Source organism: Lemur catta, chromosome 16, assembly GCF_020740605.2.
Source record: "Lemur catta isolate mLemCat1 chromosome 16, mLemCat1.pri, whole genome shotgun sequence".
Lineage (NCBI taxonomy): Eukaryota > Metazoa > Chordata > Mammalia > Primates > Lemuridae > Lemur > Lemur catta.
In genome coordinates, this window is record NC_059143.1 from 45,222,481 (window position 1) to 45,236,711 (window position 14,231).

A 14,231-nucleotide genomic window follows, 5' to 3' on the forward strand; every position below is an offset into this window, starting at 1 on the left:
TCACTGACCATGTCTTGCTTAAATGCTAAAACCCTAATTTATTTTCTCAAGAACCATGCAGTGATGCTGTTTAGAGCAGGAACATTTTTCTTAGAAAACTAAGGAATTCTTTCAAGATGGTGAAAATGGAGCCAAGAATCCTACGGCCCTCTGATGTCACTCATGTTCTATGTCATAGCCAGTGCTATCAATAGCTGAATCAAATCCTGCGAACAGGTCCAGGCAAAATTAAATTATCCTGTGAAAAATGGGCAAGGGACTTGAATAGACAGCTCTCCAAAGAAGATATACAAATGGCCAGTAAGAACATGAAAGGATCCTCAGCATCCTTAGTTATTAGGGAAATGGAAACCAAAACCACAATGAGATACTACTTCACACTCATCAGGGTGGCTACTACTAAAAAAAGAGAAAATTAACACGTGTTGAGGATATGGCGAAATACCATGCATTGCTGTGCTGGTGGGAATGTAAAATGATACGGCCTCTGTGTGTGGAAACCAATTTGGGGGTTCCTCCAAAAGCTAAAGAATTACTGTATGAGCCCTAGGTGTAGACTGAAAGAACTGAAAACAGGGGCTTATACAAGTATTTGTGGACCAGTGTTCTCTGCCGCATTGTTCACTGTAGCCCAAAGGTGGAAGCAACCCAAACATCCACGGACAGAGGAATGGATGAGCACAGCGTGGTGTACACGTGCAATAGGATCTTAGCCATAAAACGAGAAGTTCTGGTGCATAATACAATATGGATGAGCCCCAAAGACATTATGCTAAACAAAGGAAGCCAGACACAAGAGGACGGATACTGTATGGGTCCGCCTAAGTGGGGTGCGTAGAGTAGTCAAACTCATAGACAGGCATTAGGATGGTGGTTGCCAGAAGCTGGGGGAGGGGAAATGGAGAGTTATTTCTTAAAGCTTATAGGGATTCTGTTTGGGGTGATGAAAATGTTCTGGAAATAGTGGTGACAGTCGTACAATATTGTGAATGCACTTAGTGCTGCCGAATTGGACACTTAATGGTTAAAGTGGCAAATGTTGTGTTATATATATTTTACCATAATAAAATTTTTTAAATTACTCCAAAGTGAAAAAGGCATTGGAAGGACAGGAGTAAAAAGAGCCAACTTTGGCATTTCAGGGTGGGAGACAGCCCTTTCTCACCTCCCTGAAGTGAGCTGCCTTCTTGGCCGCCTGCGGATTTCACCTTCCCCAGTTGCTCTTTGTACCTCCACTCCCGCCTGACGTCCCAGCCCTGGCTCAGTTCTTGTCCAGGAGGAGTTTGCACCTTCTTATCGCCCTTTCTCCTCCCAGCAGTCTTTATGGTACGCTCCACAGTGCTGCTGAGTCCTTCCCCGCCCCATCTGAAGCCAAGAAGGATGGGACACTGGTGAGAGTTCAGGGCCACGTTCCCCCTCCTTCCCTGTCCCCAATCAGTGGGAGCTTTCCATGCACCGGGTCTTGGATCGCCGTGTGGAGCTCTGTCTATGACAGTTTTCTTTCTTCCCTGCATCTGTAGCCATGTCCCTTGGTACTAAAAGCTTTTACAGGGCACGGACGGGCCCTGCCTTTTGTCCTTTAGTCCTGCATCAAGCCAATACCTCGTGCAAGTGTATGAGAGCTCAGTGAAAATGACTTTGATGGTGAGATGACAGCACAGCTTTTTATTTATTTTGTTATTCTTTAAATCAAAATATTAAGTGAGTACCAATGTTTTTGTTACACATATAGCTTTGTAATGCTCGAGTCAGGGCTGTAAGTGTGCCCGTCACGGGAATAGTGTTCACTGTACCTGTTAGACAGGTTTTTGCCCCTCCTCTTCCCCCCTCCGCCCTGCTTGATTTCCAGTGGCTTTTACTTCCGTCTGTGCCCATGTGTGCCCGTCGGTTAGTTCCAGCTTATTAGAGAGTACATGTGGTGTCTGTTCTTCCATTCTTGAGATACTTCACTTAGGATAATGGTCTCCAGTTCCATCCAAATTGCTGCAAAAGATGTTAATTCATTTTTTATGGCTGAGTAGTACTCCATGTTATACATATACCACGTCTTATTAATCCACTCATGAATTGATGGGCACTTGGGATGATTCCACATCTTTGCAATTGTGAATTGTGCTACAGTAAACATTCGAGTGCAGGTTTCTTTTTTATAAACAGCAGAGCTTTTTAAAGGAAATAATAAAATTTTATCTTCTGGTCTGTATTATGTGCAAAATCATTTTTCAAGATAAAGGCAAATGACTCAGGCAAAGAAATGAGTGGCCTTACTCTATTATTTTCACAGTGAGTAAATCAACTCACAACCCCTTTTGGGGGGGACAGTATGTATGTGGGGAAGGGATTGATTCATATTTATAATTCCCAGTGAGAGAGGAGTTGACCAGCTGTGATGAATGCCTTCAAGTGGGAGTTTTCAGCGGTTTGCAACCTTTTTGGCACCAGGGACTAGTGTCATGGAAGACAGTGTTTCTACGGGGATGAGGAGCTCAGGTGATGACGCGAGCAATGGAGAGCGGCTGTAAATACAAATGAAGCTTCACTCTCGCCCACCGCTCACCTCCTGGTGTGTGGCCCAGTTCCTGAGTTTCATGGAAGACAATTTTGGGGGGTGGGAGGAGAGCTCTGAGGCCCGATTTGTAACAGGCCATGGACCGATGCTGGTCCACAGCCGGGGGGTTGGGGACTGCAGGGAGTTCTGAATACCCTTTATCACTGATCACAGATTCACAAAATGCATTTTAGAATATCCCAAATCCTTTAGTATCAGGCCAGTTATAATATTGTTTGTGATAGTTATATTTCTTCACAATCTTCTCAAATGAACGAGGCACGTTGTACTAATCACAAAATACATGAGCCTTACTTTGGGCAGCAGAATGTTTTTTTTTTTTCCAGTGCTATGTGTAGAATATATTTCTTGGAAATGAATTATATTTTCAACACTCTGGGAGTTTTCTGTTAAAACCTCTGATTCTCTGTATCCACTTCTGTTATGACTTAGGCCAGTGGCCCCCAACCTTTTTGGCATCAGGGACCAGTTTCATTGAAGACAGTTCTTCCACAGATGGGGAGGGGAAGACAGTTTTGGGATGATTCACGCACATTGCATTTATTGTGCAGTCAAACCTCTCTGCTAATGAAAATCTGTATTTTCAGCTGCTCCCCAGAGCTAGCATCCCCACCTCAGCTCCATCTCAGATCATCAGGCATTAGATTCTCATAAGGCGCCGCAACCTAGATCCCCCCTAAGCATAGTTTACAATAGGGTTTGAGCTCCTATGAGAATCTAACCCCGTTGCTGAGCTGGCAGGAGGCGGAGCTTATGCGGTGATGCAAGCGATGGGGAGTGGCTGTAAATACAGGTGAAGCTGCCCTCCCTCCCCGCTTCTCATCTCCTCCTGTGCAGCCCCGTTGCTAACAGGCCAGGGACTGGGACTGGTCCGCGGCCCAGGGGTTGGGGACTGCAGACTTAGGCCACGTACCTAGCCAGTATAACTTGGGGTTTCCAAGTTTTTAATGTGTTCCGTAGTTCACTGGTCTCCCACGTGGGGCAGACACACCCCAGAGAAGGTGCCAGGTGATCCACTGGGGTTCACGAGAATCCTAAAACATTGCCCCTTTATGTTCTTTGTCTCTTTAATTTATAACATATTATCTTCACAGGTGCCTGTGCAGTGTTGTTCTAAAGCGTGAAATGATGCTCTGCGTTATACAAAAGAAACAGGAGTGTGATATTTTCTCTGTAAATGTGTTAAGCCTGAAATTCTATCTACCAAGTTTATTTAAAATGAGAATGTCTGGACTTTTGGTCATAACTTGCTTATGTTCTGGTTAGCAGAAATCGCAGATACAATCTAGCAGCAGCTTTATCAGCAGACAGATGAGTCAGCTGTCTCTCTGCCTTCACCTAGGCGGAGCTGAACTCCCACACACGAAGCCACCACAATGACTCGGGACACTTGCCACGACTTCGCATTGATGCCTCAAGTTTCCAATCCCGTGAGAAAGCACTTCTTCATTTGAAGTCAAACATGTGTTTTCTTCCAGTTGTCCCGCTAAAATGCTCTGCTGTGCAGCTTTTGCTGGTCACAGCAGGTTGAAAGTAAGAAAGCATGATGCACTCAGGAGTACTGTTAGTCCTTCAGAATATTTCTTGGGGTGCCTAGTGCCTCTGTCCCACCTTCTTTCCCTGTTCTGGTCGTACCCTTTTCCCCTTGGGGAATGACTGGATGTCAGTTGTGCGTACTTCCTATTCTGCTCAGGTGTGCACAGAAATATCCCTCTCTGCTGAATGCAGACCACTGGGCTGAGGGCCCAGCGACCTAACTCTCCCAGCAACCTGCTAGAGAGGTCTTTAGCTTCAAAGACAGGAAGCAGAACCTTATTGCTTATGGAGTATTGGCACTTGCCAATGCCGGGTCATTGACATGAAATATTAATATTGCATCTGATTCTCAGTGCACAGAGATGGGCACAGTTATTAACCCCATCACACAGGTGAGGAGACTAAGGCTTAGAATTGGCCTTTTTTTGGTCCCAAAATTGTAGAAATGTAGATAGTTTTATTAAAGAAATGTCAGGCTTTCTTCTGTCCAGGCCCAACTGGAAGCCCAATTCTGAGAGCTGCCCTGGGTAGAAAAACCTTCCTGCTCTGAAGCCCACCCTGCCCTTGCCCATGGGGACCACCTCTTTCTACCCTCCTCACCAACACTCCAGGTACCACGTCCCCTCCTCCCACCTGAGTTCTCCCAGCCCTTACCTCTCCGCTGCTACAATTCTGTATTCTGTCATATCAGACCCTTAGTTAGTATTTAATTTTTCTTTTTTCTATAAATATCTGCCCTGTCTGACATCAGAGCTACACATGATTCCTACGTCGTTTCCACTCCCAGTGATGAACGTGAACTGCAAGCATGCGGGTGGGATGCTTTTTCTTTGCATTAATAAACACAGGACTGTGCCATAATCAAGAATAGAAAGCCAGATGAAATGGAGAAGGGCATCTGGAAGCTTCCAGGAAAGTAGCTAAGACAGAGGCACACCTGAAAGGCTGTCCCAGAATATCTCGATTTAAAGGGCCTGCGTTTCAACTCACTAATTGGACATTTGTAAATGGCAGAACTGAGACCTCCTCTCTGGCCGGCCATCTCAGCTGGCTGTCAAAAACGACATTCAGAGAAATGGACAAGAAGTAGAGCATTTGTTTGTAGGTCACTTTGATCTATTAATGCTACCCTTTGTTTATTGTTTGTTTACTTCTGAGAACAAAATGCTTCAGAGAGAAATAATTTCTTACCGTGAGACCGGCATAGTAAAGAAACTCTCTTAGTGTTCTGGGCACATAGGACACTAGTGATTTATTCGTATTCTTTCTACTTTGGGTAGGATCAGTTTCGGTAGTGACTTTCTTTAAGGATTTTTTTTTTCAAGGTCAGCAGGACTATTAAGTAAGGTGTTATTTTCACATTTAATAGTTTCTCTCTTAACAAAAACCACATCTTTCAGTTCTACTGTAATATTCAGAAATTCGATACCATCCTTACTGAAATTATAGCTAGATTCTCAAATATAGTCACAGAGGATATTTTATAAAATCTATGGAAAACCCCTCATTTGGTCTTCTGGGTGAGGTCCTTTTCCTCTTGATTTGACAGAAGGGGCCAAGCCTCTTTCTGCTTTGTTATATGTCAGCATGAATTTTCAGTAGAGCAAGAAAGTAATTTTAGTATCCATAATGACTTTCACTACAATTGGGTTAACAGCGTGAAAAATAAATATTTAACCTTCCCATTACTATTCTAAATACAGAGCCATTCATCTCTGTAGCTCCACTGGCAGAAATGTTATGTTTCTTCAGCTTATGGTTTTTCAGAATTAGACCCAACATGGCTTTGCATAGGGAAATAAATCCACATAGCCTTATAAAGAGAATTTTTATTTATTTACAATTTATTGTCTCTCCCCTCCCTTCCAAAGCCTCACCCAGATTGTGGGCATCTAATTCTAGAAGGGTCTGTCACCATTAAGATAAACACCAGCCTGTATGCTCTGAAACAAATGTACACAAGACACAAAAAGATGCAAAAAGTGAAGCAAAAGAAGTCAAATCATCTTGCTATTTTAACTCCCCCTTTTCAGACTTATCAAGGAACTTGCAGGGGGAATTTGCTATAAACAGACTCTAATATTCCTTACCAGTTCAGGAGAGATCTATTAGAAAACAAAGGTTAGTTGAGGTAAATTCTGTGGACCAAACAGAGTATTTGTAGCTTGTTGATTAAGGACTGTAGCCTGTCAATACGTGGCTGTTTTTTTTACAAGACTTCAAGTACTTTAAGTCAAATCATATTCCCCAAAACACAAGAACTGGAGACAGACCTGATCCCAGCTGGCCTCCATGGCAGCTGTTATATAGACTAGTCCCCCATTTGGATCACGAATCAGTTCTCCTTTTGCTTCCAGAAGGATGCACCCAAAAAATGACATTGGTTACCTATGGGGTGGGGGGTGACTGGGAGAGCCGTGGGAGGGAGACTTTTCCCCAAATAGGGTGTTGGACATTTTGAATTTTGTATCATGTGACTATATTCACTACTTAAAAGATGAAAAATTTTAAGTGTTTCTGCTTTATTTGCTTCATGAAGACAACTATGATTCAAAAGCTTTGACTCTGTTGTTTTAGAAGGAAACAAGTCAGTCTTAAAGGTAAGCTCAAAAAAAAAAAAATCTCAGTAACTGAAAGTTTGTGCATCTCAACTCAATTGTCAAAAGGCTTCCTTTGCTGCATCCTGGGCAAAGAGAGGCAACAGAGTAGCTGACAAACTCACCCCAGTAACCAAAAATCTGCAGCCTTAGGCCTAAATTCCCCCATTCCTTGGGAGACTACTTAAGAACACTTTAGCAGGGATATGTTTTTATCAAATTATTGCTTTGCTAGGATTGCTACCAATAATAATGGCCACCACCTTGCAACCATGGGGAGCCTGGTCTTGGAGGATGGAGACAGGCCCCAATTCTGGGCAGCGGGAAGGGAAGTCAGAGGCACGGAGAGAGGGCAGGGCAGGACCGCTGCCAGGAGGGTCTTGAGCCACCTGCGGGCTCTTGCCAGCGGCTGGTGGGCAAGACAGCCAGTGGTGAGATGGTGGGCATCAGAACTAGACATGCCGTAGGCAGAAGGACGAGTCAGACCAGGAGAGACCGAGCTGTCTGGCTGAACCACATCCATTCATTCATACACTAGAAATGACACCCAGAGGATGCACCTGACAGCCCATCCAGGTAGAGGAAGTCAGGCATAAGGAGATCCACCGCAGGCTAACAGGAAACGGAGCCCAAGCAGGTGGGACTCAGGCAGAGTCTGGGAGTCCGGAGCAAGGAGAGAGTCTGGCCTGCAGCATCGAGGAACAAGTACGTTCGACCTCAGAAGACTGGCAAAGCAAGCGAGGCTAGAGCGTCAGAAGAACTGGGTTTCCTAATAAACACAAGACTGCAATGCACAGGGCAAGCCCGGGAGCCCACTAGTGGAACTGAGGCACAGGGTTGGAGTGAGCCCAGCAAAGGCAGGTTCCACATAACGTGCAAGTACTGGGGAGCCACTCAGTCCTTTCATAAGAGGAGTCGTCCTAGAGCTGGATCTGCAGGTGGAGGGAAAGAAAGTTGGGAGCAGAGAGCGGGGAATGAAGAGGACAGGGATGGTAAAGGCATGCTTTGTCTTCTGCACGTGTGGACATCCTAAAGAGTTTTCCAGATTTTTTTCCATTTACCCCCAAACCACGTTTCCTTAAATATATGTATGTTGCCCTTTAAGTCGCATGTATATTGCCATTTTAAAGGTTTGAAGGTATACTTCAAAGTATACTATGTAAATAGAGAACAAAGTGGATTTCTGTTTAAGCTGTACCTTAAATGAGATAAAACCATTACTTTCTGCCTCACCGTAGCAGATTTTCACAGTCGCAAAATTTCTGCTGCTGCTTGAAAGATCCGTAATTCTATAGCTCTGTCAAGTCGACACATCAGTTTGGGGGTGATGAAAATGTTCTGGAATTAAATAGCAGTGATGGTTGTACAACCTTGTGAAAATACTAAAAACCACTGTATTGTTCACTTTTAAAGGTTTGATTTTATGGTATGTGAATTATATCTCAATTTTTTTAAAAAGAAGGAGGTGTGACCAGGTGAAAAATCATAGTAAGCTATAAGCTTAGGAGAGAGAAAGGGATCTTAGGGAATAATCTGAAAATCTGTTTAAGAATTAGGACATCTGGTCAATTCTGGAAGCAGTGACTTCCCCTTTTTTTTGCAAAGAGGTGCAAAGCTCCTGGGTTAGATGATGGGTGGGGTGAGTGAATCGCAGCCACACTCCTAAACATGGACATGAACTGTCCACAAATCCAGGTCACACGGTGCTCAAAAGGCACTGGGGCTTGGAGCCCAGGACACAGCCAGTGGCATCTGACAGTGCCCCTAAACAGCTGCTTCGGGGGAGCCCTTTACCAAATTCCCCTAAAAAGTACCTTTCTGTGTGTGTAACACAAGGTGTGTGCTTATCTGACAGACTGTGTCACCTTCTTATGTGTCAGAAGCAGCTGATTTTGTCATCTGAAATACAGCCCGATTACGTATTCATCCCGTTCGCCCTTGTCATTCATCAGTGTGGCAGCAGTCTTCACAAACCCTGCGGCTCAGATAAATCCTGTTTGTCAGTCTGCGTGGCCACGTGTGGTTCTACCGCTTTGCCCCAGCTCTTTCTGCTTTTCTTTCATGTATGCACATTACCCAGAGAGCCCCAGAGAGGGGCAGTGTCTGCCTCCAGGAGAGCCATTCCTAATGAAAACCAAAAGAAAAGGAGACCAGAGGAGAGAGGCGTGGTGACTTTTTTTAAAGCCATTCCTCCTCATTTCCACCAGGCTCACTGTGATGTCCCTAAGCCCTTGTCACCTGGTGGAATGTATTGGGAGCATCCTATCCATGTTAGCTGGGTCCCTGGGGAGTGTTAGCTGAGCCCCGGAAACAAGTCCAGGTATGACCCTCCTGGCACTCATCACCCCAGTAATACGCTGGGACCTTCTCACCGACCTCAGAGTCACCGTTCCTGGCCCAGCCCTCCTGGTAAGCCCTTTGCCTGGCCAGGGTGAGCTCAGAGAGGTCTGTCTTGGCTGCATCCCCCACACCCACCCAGCTAGCCTTGGGTTTCCTGGATTTGGTGTGTTCTTGATAAAACTTCCTTCCAGAATTGAGGTCTTTTGAAGATGCATGGCTGCTTCCAAGCTATGTTATTTCTGTCCCCTCCATCTGAGCTCTCTACTGTGCAGAGATGAAGCCCCCCTCTGCCTGCCTTTGTGACACTGGGCTCCAGCCAGCCTGAAGAGCTCTTATTGCCACCCCAAAGTGCCACTTCAGACCTCACTGCCTCTGACCTGTTCGCATTGTGTAAACAGTCTTCCCTGCCCCGCGCCCTGCCTCCTCCACCTGCCAGTCCCTGCTTCTTCGTCTGGCTGATTTCTGTTTATCCTGTAAGGCAGGGCTCGCTTCCAAGGTCCCCTGGGAAACCTTTCCTGGCTGTTTCTGTGTAGCAGCTACCCTGGTGCATGTTCACCACTGGACCTTAAGCCCCTTGAGGGAAAGGTTTGTAATTTTGCATCCAGGGACCCAGCCAGAACTTGACTGTTGTGTGCACGAACTGATGTCTGTTGAGCTAAACCCAGCGCTTCAGTTTCACTGTTCGGTCTCTAGCCTGCCTGCTTATCAACAGGACTGTTGTTTTCTCACTCTGAGAATGCTGATGAGGAAAAGAGCTTTCCTGCAGCAAACTGATAAGAATCTCTGGGTGATTACAGTGGCCTGCGCTGCTTTGTTTTCTTTTGTTTTACTTAGAGGGTAGATTCAGAGATTGGTATTTACTTTAGAATCATACTACTTTGAACCAGAAAGGGAACTGGAGGCTCAGAAGGCTTAGGCAGCTTGTCCAGAATCCTCAGGCAGCAGGAACCTCCTGCAACACCTCGCCTCTCCCCACTTTTTAAAAACTCTGTGCATGTGTAACATTTTAAAAAGTAAGCAGTATCAAACATTTTTTAAAACTCAGAGATAGCTCGTGACACCAAATTTGACATCCCCTGATATAATCATATTACAGAGCCTCATTCTGTTCCTATGGTTTCATGACCGAAGTGGCCTGAGTGTATACTGACCACCGCCTGACTCCGGAGTAGTGGGACCAGTTTTGTTTGTGGCTTGTGCAAAGCAGTTTTTAACTTTCTGTGTATAATTTGTAAATTTTCTTTAATACATCATATTACCATGAGCATTGCTGAAATGGTTTCAACTATTTAAATGGGTTTTCATGCTGAAACAGGTTTCAAGCCCTGTGCTAAAATGTTGGTTTTATACGTTCTTAGGGGGAGATGGGCAGGAATAGGAAAGTGACATTTTTGGAGGTGATATTACATAGAGCAGTTTCAGAACTGTTTTATGGTATTTATTTCATGCTTTATAGAAATGTAATTTGGTGATTCATTTTTTGTTTTATCCAGAAAGAACCTGTGTGTAATCGCTACCTGATGTCACTGTTCTTTTCAGGTGACCGTGCAGCTCTCTCCCCCGTGTCCCAGTGAGAGGCATTATGAGCTTCTAGGACGATGCTGCAGCAAATGTGAACCAGGTACACCTGCTTCTGGGCCACCTCCCCTGTCCCTCAAAAATGGATGAGGCTTTCATTATTTTTTTTTTTCTGTCCTGTCATTATTTTTTTTTTCTGTCCTGCCAGCTGAAAAAAGAAATCGGATAGACTTTTCATGGCAGTAGCAAGTGGTAATGTCCGTCACTACGAAGACAAAAACTTTTTTTCTCAATAAAATAAATAAAATCACTTAAAGATCAAAAGCAGTTGTAGATACTGGTACTTAATTTGTACTAAAACACAATTTTCCAAAACACGATACTATTTCTTGAGATAGCAAGAAGTTTTCTTAAAACCACATTTTAGCACTTTATGATTCAAACTCTCAAAATGTGAAATGCCACTCTTGTTTAAAATTGTTTTCCTGGAAATTTTATTTTGGAATAACCACACTGGAATTGTTGCTACTGAAAATTGCCGAAACCCAATCATACCTTCTCCCATATCCTTGCTGAGGAACAGAAGGTGGCCTGGCCACCACTTTCCCAAAGTTGCTCTGCCAGGCGTGTGGCCAGGTATTTCTGCAGCCCCAGTGAGGTCCCCAGTTCAATGGGTCCCCACTCTCTCCTTGTTCTGGGGAGGGGAGAGATGGGCCGATTACCTTATAATAAGATCTTTTGGATATTTCAGCTACACATATTTCTTGGATGTGCAGAACCAAGATCCAGTGGTTTTCTTTTTCGAGTATGTGCGTGTGTGTGAGAGAGAGACTCTTAGTCAAACCAAGTTGACCGTGAGCCCATAGTGTATGTGGGACAGAAGTAGATTGAAAGCAGAGGGGAGTTTGAAAATGGGAGGGAAGGGGGGCAATGAAGTTCCTCTTGCTTAGTCCCCCTCCAGGGAACCCCTCAAGTTTTGCATGGCCTAGTTTAAAACCATAGCTCTGCTCCTTAGCAGAGTTTTTGAGTGCAAAGAGTGGTTGGTCTTTTACTTGGAAAAACCAAGAGACTGCTACAACTGAAGCCTCTGCAACCCAGGGGAGGGGACGTAGCCAGCTGACCAGCCTAAGGAGCCCCGGTGCTGCATGCACGGTGGCCTTGTATCACACGGTCTTCGGGGGGCTTCCTGGGATCATGGGCGTGAAAGTTGATCCAATAGATTGGTGCTGTTCTTGTTGTTATTTTGCTTTGTGTTGTTTGGTTTTTGTTTCTTGATGGTATGTTTCTCCTCTTCCAATTTAAGGAAAGTACATGTCTTCTAAGTGCACTACTACCTCTGACAGTGTATGTCTGCCCTGTGGCCGGGATGAGTACTTGGCTACCTGGAATGAAGAAGATAAATGCCTGCTGCATAAAGTTTGTGACACAGGTGAGCTGGTCACACCAGTGTGTCAGTGGGAAGGGTGGAAACCCAATGTTTGTCTTTTGTCCCTCTGATCTCCTCTTCTTTTTTTTTTTTTTTTGAGACAGAGTCTTATTCTGTTGCCCTGAGTAGAGTGCTGTGGCATCAGCCTCACTCACAGCAACCTCAAACTCCTGGACTCAAGCTATCCTCTGCCTCAGCCTCCCTAGTATCTGGAACTACAGGTGCACACCACCACACCTGGCTAATTTTTCTATTTTTAGCAGAGATGGGGTCTCACTCTAGCTCAGGCTGGTCTTGAACTCCTGACTTCCAGCGATCCCCCCACCTCAGCCTCCCAGAGTACTAGGATTACAGGCGTGAGCCACTACACCAGGCCTGATCTCCTCTTCTACATAGACATTTTTAGGTACAGCCTATGCTGTTTCTTTTGGGGGGACAGAGGAAGAAGCTCTGACCACAAACCCCCCAGAAAGATGTGTTTTAGATCCCTGAAGCCTTGTGTTAAAATTCTTCATTTAGAATGTTCTGGAATGTGTTCATGTTGCAGTTTAATCATGGAACACATCTTACAGTTGACACAATGTTTCCACAATGTTCCCACATGCTTTCGTTCCCAGAACTCTGTGAGGTCGCCATAATTAACCTATTTTACAGATGGATAAACTGAGACTTAGAGAGGTTGCATGACTTCTACAAGGTTAACAGATGAGAAGCAGGACTCAAAACCGTATCTTCTGACTCTTACACCTTTTTTCTAAACTACAACTGTTTTATTAACTCTCCAGTTTCATCTCCTTACCAGACTGCCATAATTTTTTTGCCTGGAATGTTTTTATAAATTATAATTTATTCATAAGAATCAGGATCAAAATACATCTCTGAAGCTTCTTAAGTTAGAGGTTCCTTTCTCTTTTTTTCCTTTTTCCATTCAGTTTATTTGTTGAAGAACCCATGTTGTTCATCCCGTGGAGTTTCCACAGTCTGGATTTTGCCAGCTGCATTCCCTTGGTGTCATTTAACATATTCTTCTGTCCCCCATATTTCCTGTAAATTGGTTGTTAGATATAGAAAGCCAATCACATTGTGCTTTCTTTTTCTTTTGCTTTGTTTTTGGCGAAACTCCACACATAATATAGTTCTTACATATAACGTTGCAGTCATATAATAACTGCTGTCTTTCTTTATGATGTTAGCAGCTGCTAATGAGCATGGTCTAGATCCATTTTTATTAGGGGCTGCAGAAAGGTGATGTTCTCATTGTCTTATTTCTTCTTTTTTTATTAGCTGGCATGCCTTAGAAAGAGACACTTCCCCCATCAACTCTGTTACCCTGAAGTGCAGTACATATAGGAAAGGCAGAATAAATGCTTGTAACTTTATCACTTTTCAAACCAGTGCCTTACCAAGCATACTCCCAAGGATTCATATTAATATTGTGAACTCTTTAATTTAGATGTATTTGAGCTGTTTCAGTCTATTGCAGTTACTAGTTTTACTGGTGCTCAGATTGTCACACATCTTCAAGGTGGTTTCAAGTCTTCTGATACAACCTCAGGCATCTTTAAGAGCACTCCTGCTTCCAGGCCTATCCTGGACAATCCCCATCTGAAACTACAATCAGCTAAGGATTCCTAAGGATTCCTGATGACTTTTAGTGGAACATTTTATTTAGCGACCCCAGTCTGGTACTAGGGAGACTCCCTGCTACTGGAATGGTCCTTGTTTATGGATTTTTTTTTTTAATTGGACAGAGCTAGGAACTAAGTATCGTTTTTAACACCATAATTTTTCTAATGTGCTGGAGATAGCTGGCAGATTTTGGCTGGAGAAGATAACATGGAAACTCCACTGAGCAGAAGCATCTGATCAAGTCGTTTTTATTTCCCACTGCTTAGTAATGACCTTGACTCATTGCTGTCTCTTGGAAATAAAGATTCATTCTGTCTACTAAATTGATTAAAACCTGATGTGTTAAGATATTTTAAAATATGTCAAAATTACTCATCACCCCACAGGCTTATATTCACTTACATTTGCGTGGGATTCTGGGAGTGCTGAGAATTTTCCTGAAAGGTGGCATGTGTCCATGTATGTCCCCATGCGTTAGGCACATGTTTCTGCATTTTGGCCTTGGGGCTGCAAAGCCAACCTGGGCACTGAAGGGCATGGGGACATCTCCAGGTTCACCATGTGTGAGTCTAGTGGGAGTGAAAATACAAACTGTTCCTTCCCTGCTGGCTATAAC

The 14,231-nt window shown here is 44.1% G+C and overlaps 1 protein-coding gene across 1 annotated transcript in view; it reads left to right on the forward strand.

Annotated features, from left to right (window-relative positions):
* The window catches only part of TNFRSF11A (TNF receptor superfamily member 11a), a 48,218-nt gene that overhangs the window by 6,178 nt on the left and 27,809 nt on the right, over positions 1–14,231 (forward strand). Inside the window, exons 5-9 of the mRNA XM_045527630.1 lie at positions 631–830; positions 2,443–2,518; positions 4,048–4,102; positions 10,582–10,663; positions 11,864–11,989. Coding sequence (XP_045383586.1) covers positions 631–830; positions 2,443–2,518; positions 4,048–4,102; positions 10,582–10,663; positions 11,864–11,989 — 539 coding nt within the window. The remainder of the gene's footprint in view (positions 1–630; positions 831–2,442; positions 2,519–4,047; positions 4,103–10,581; positions 10,664–11,863; positions 11,990–14,231) is intronic.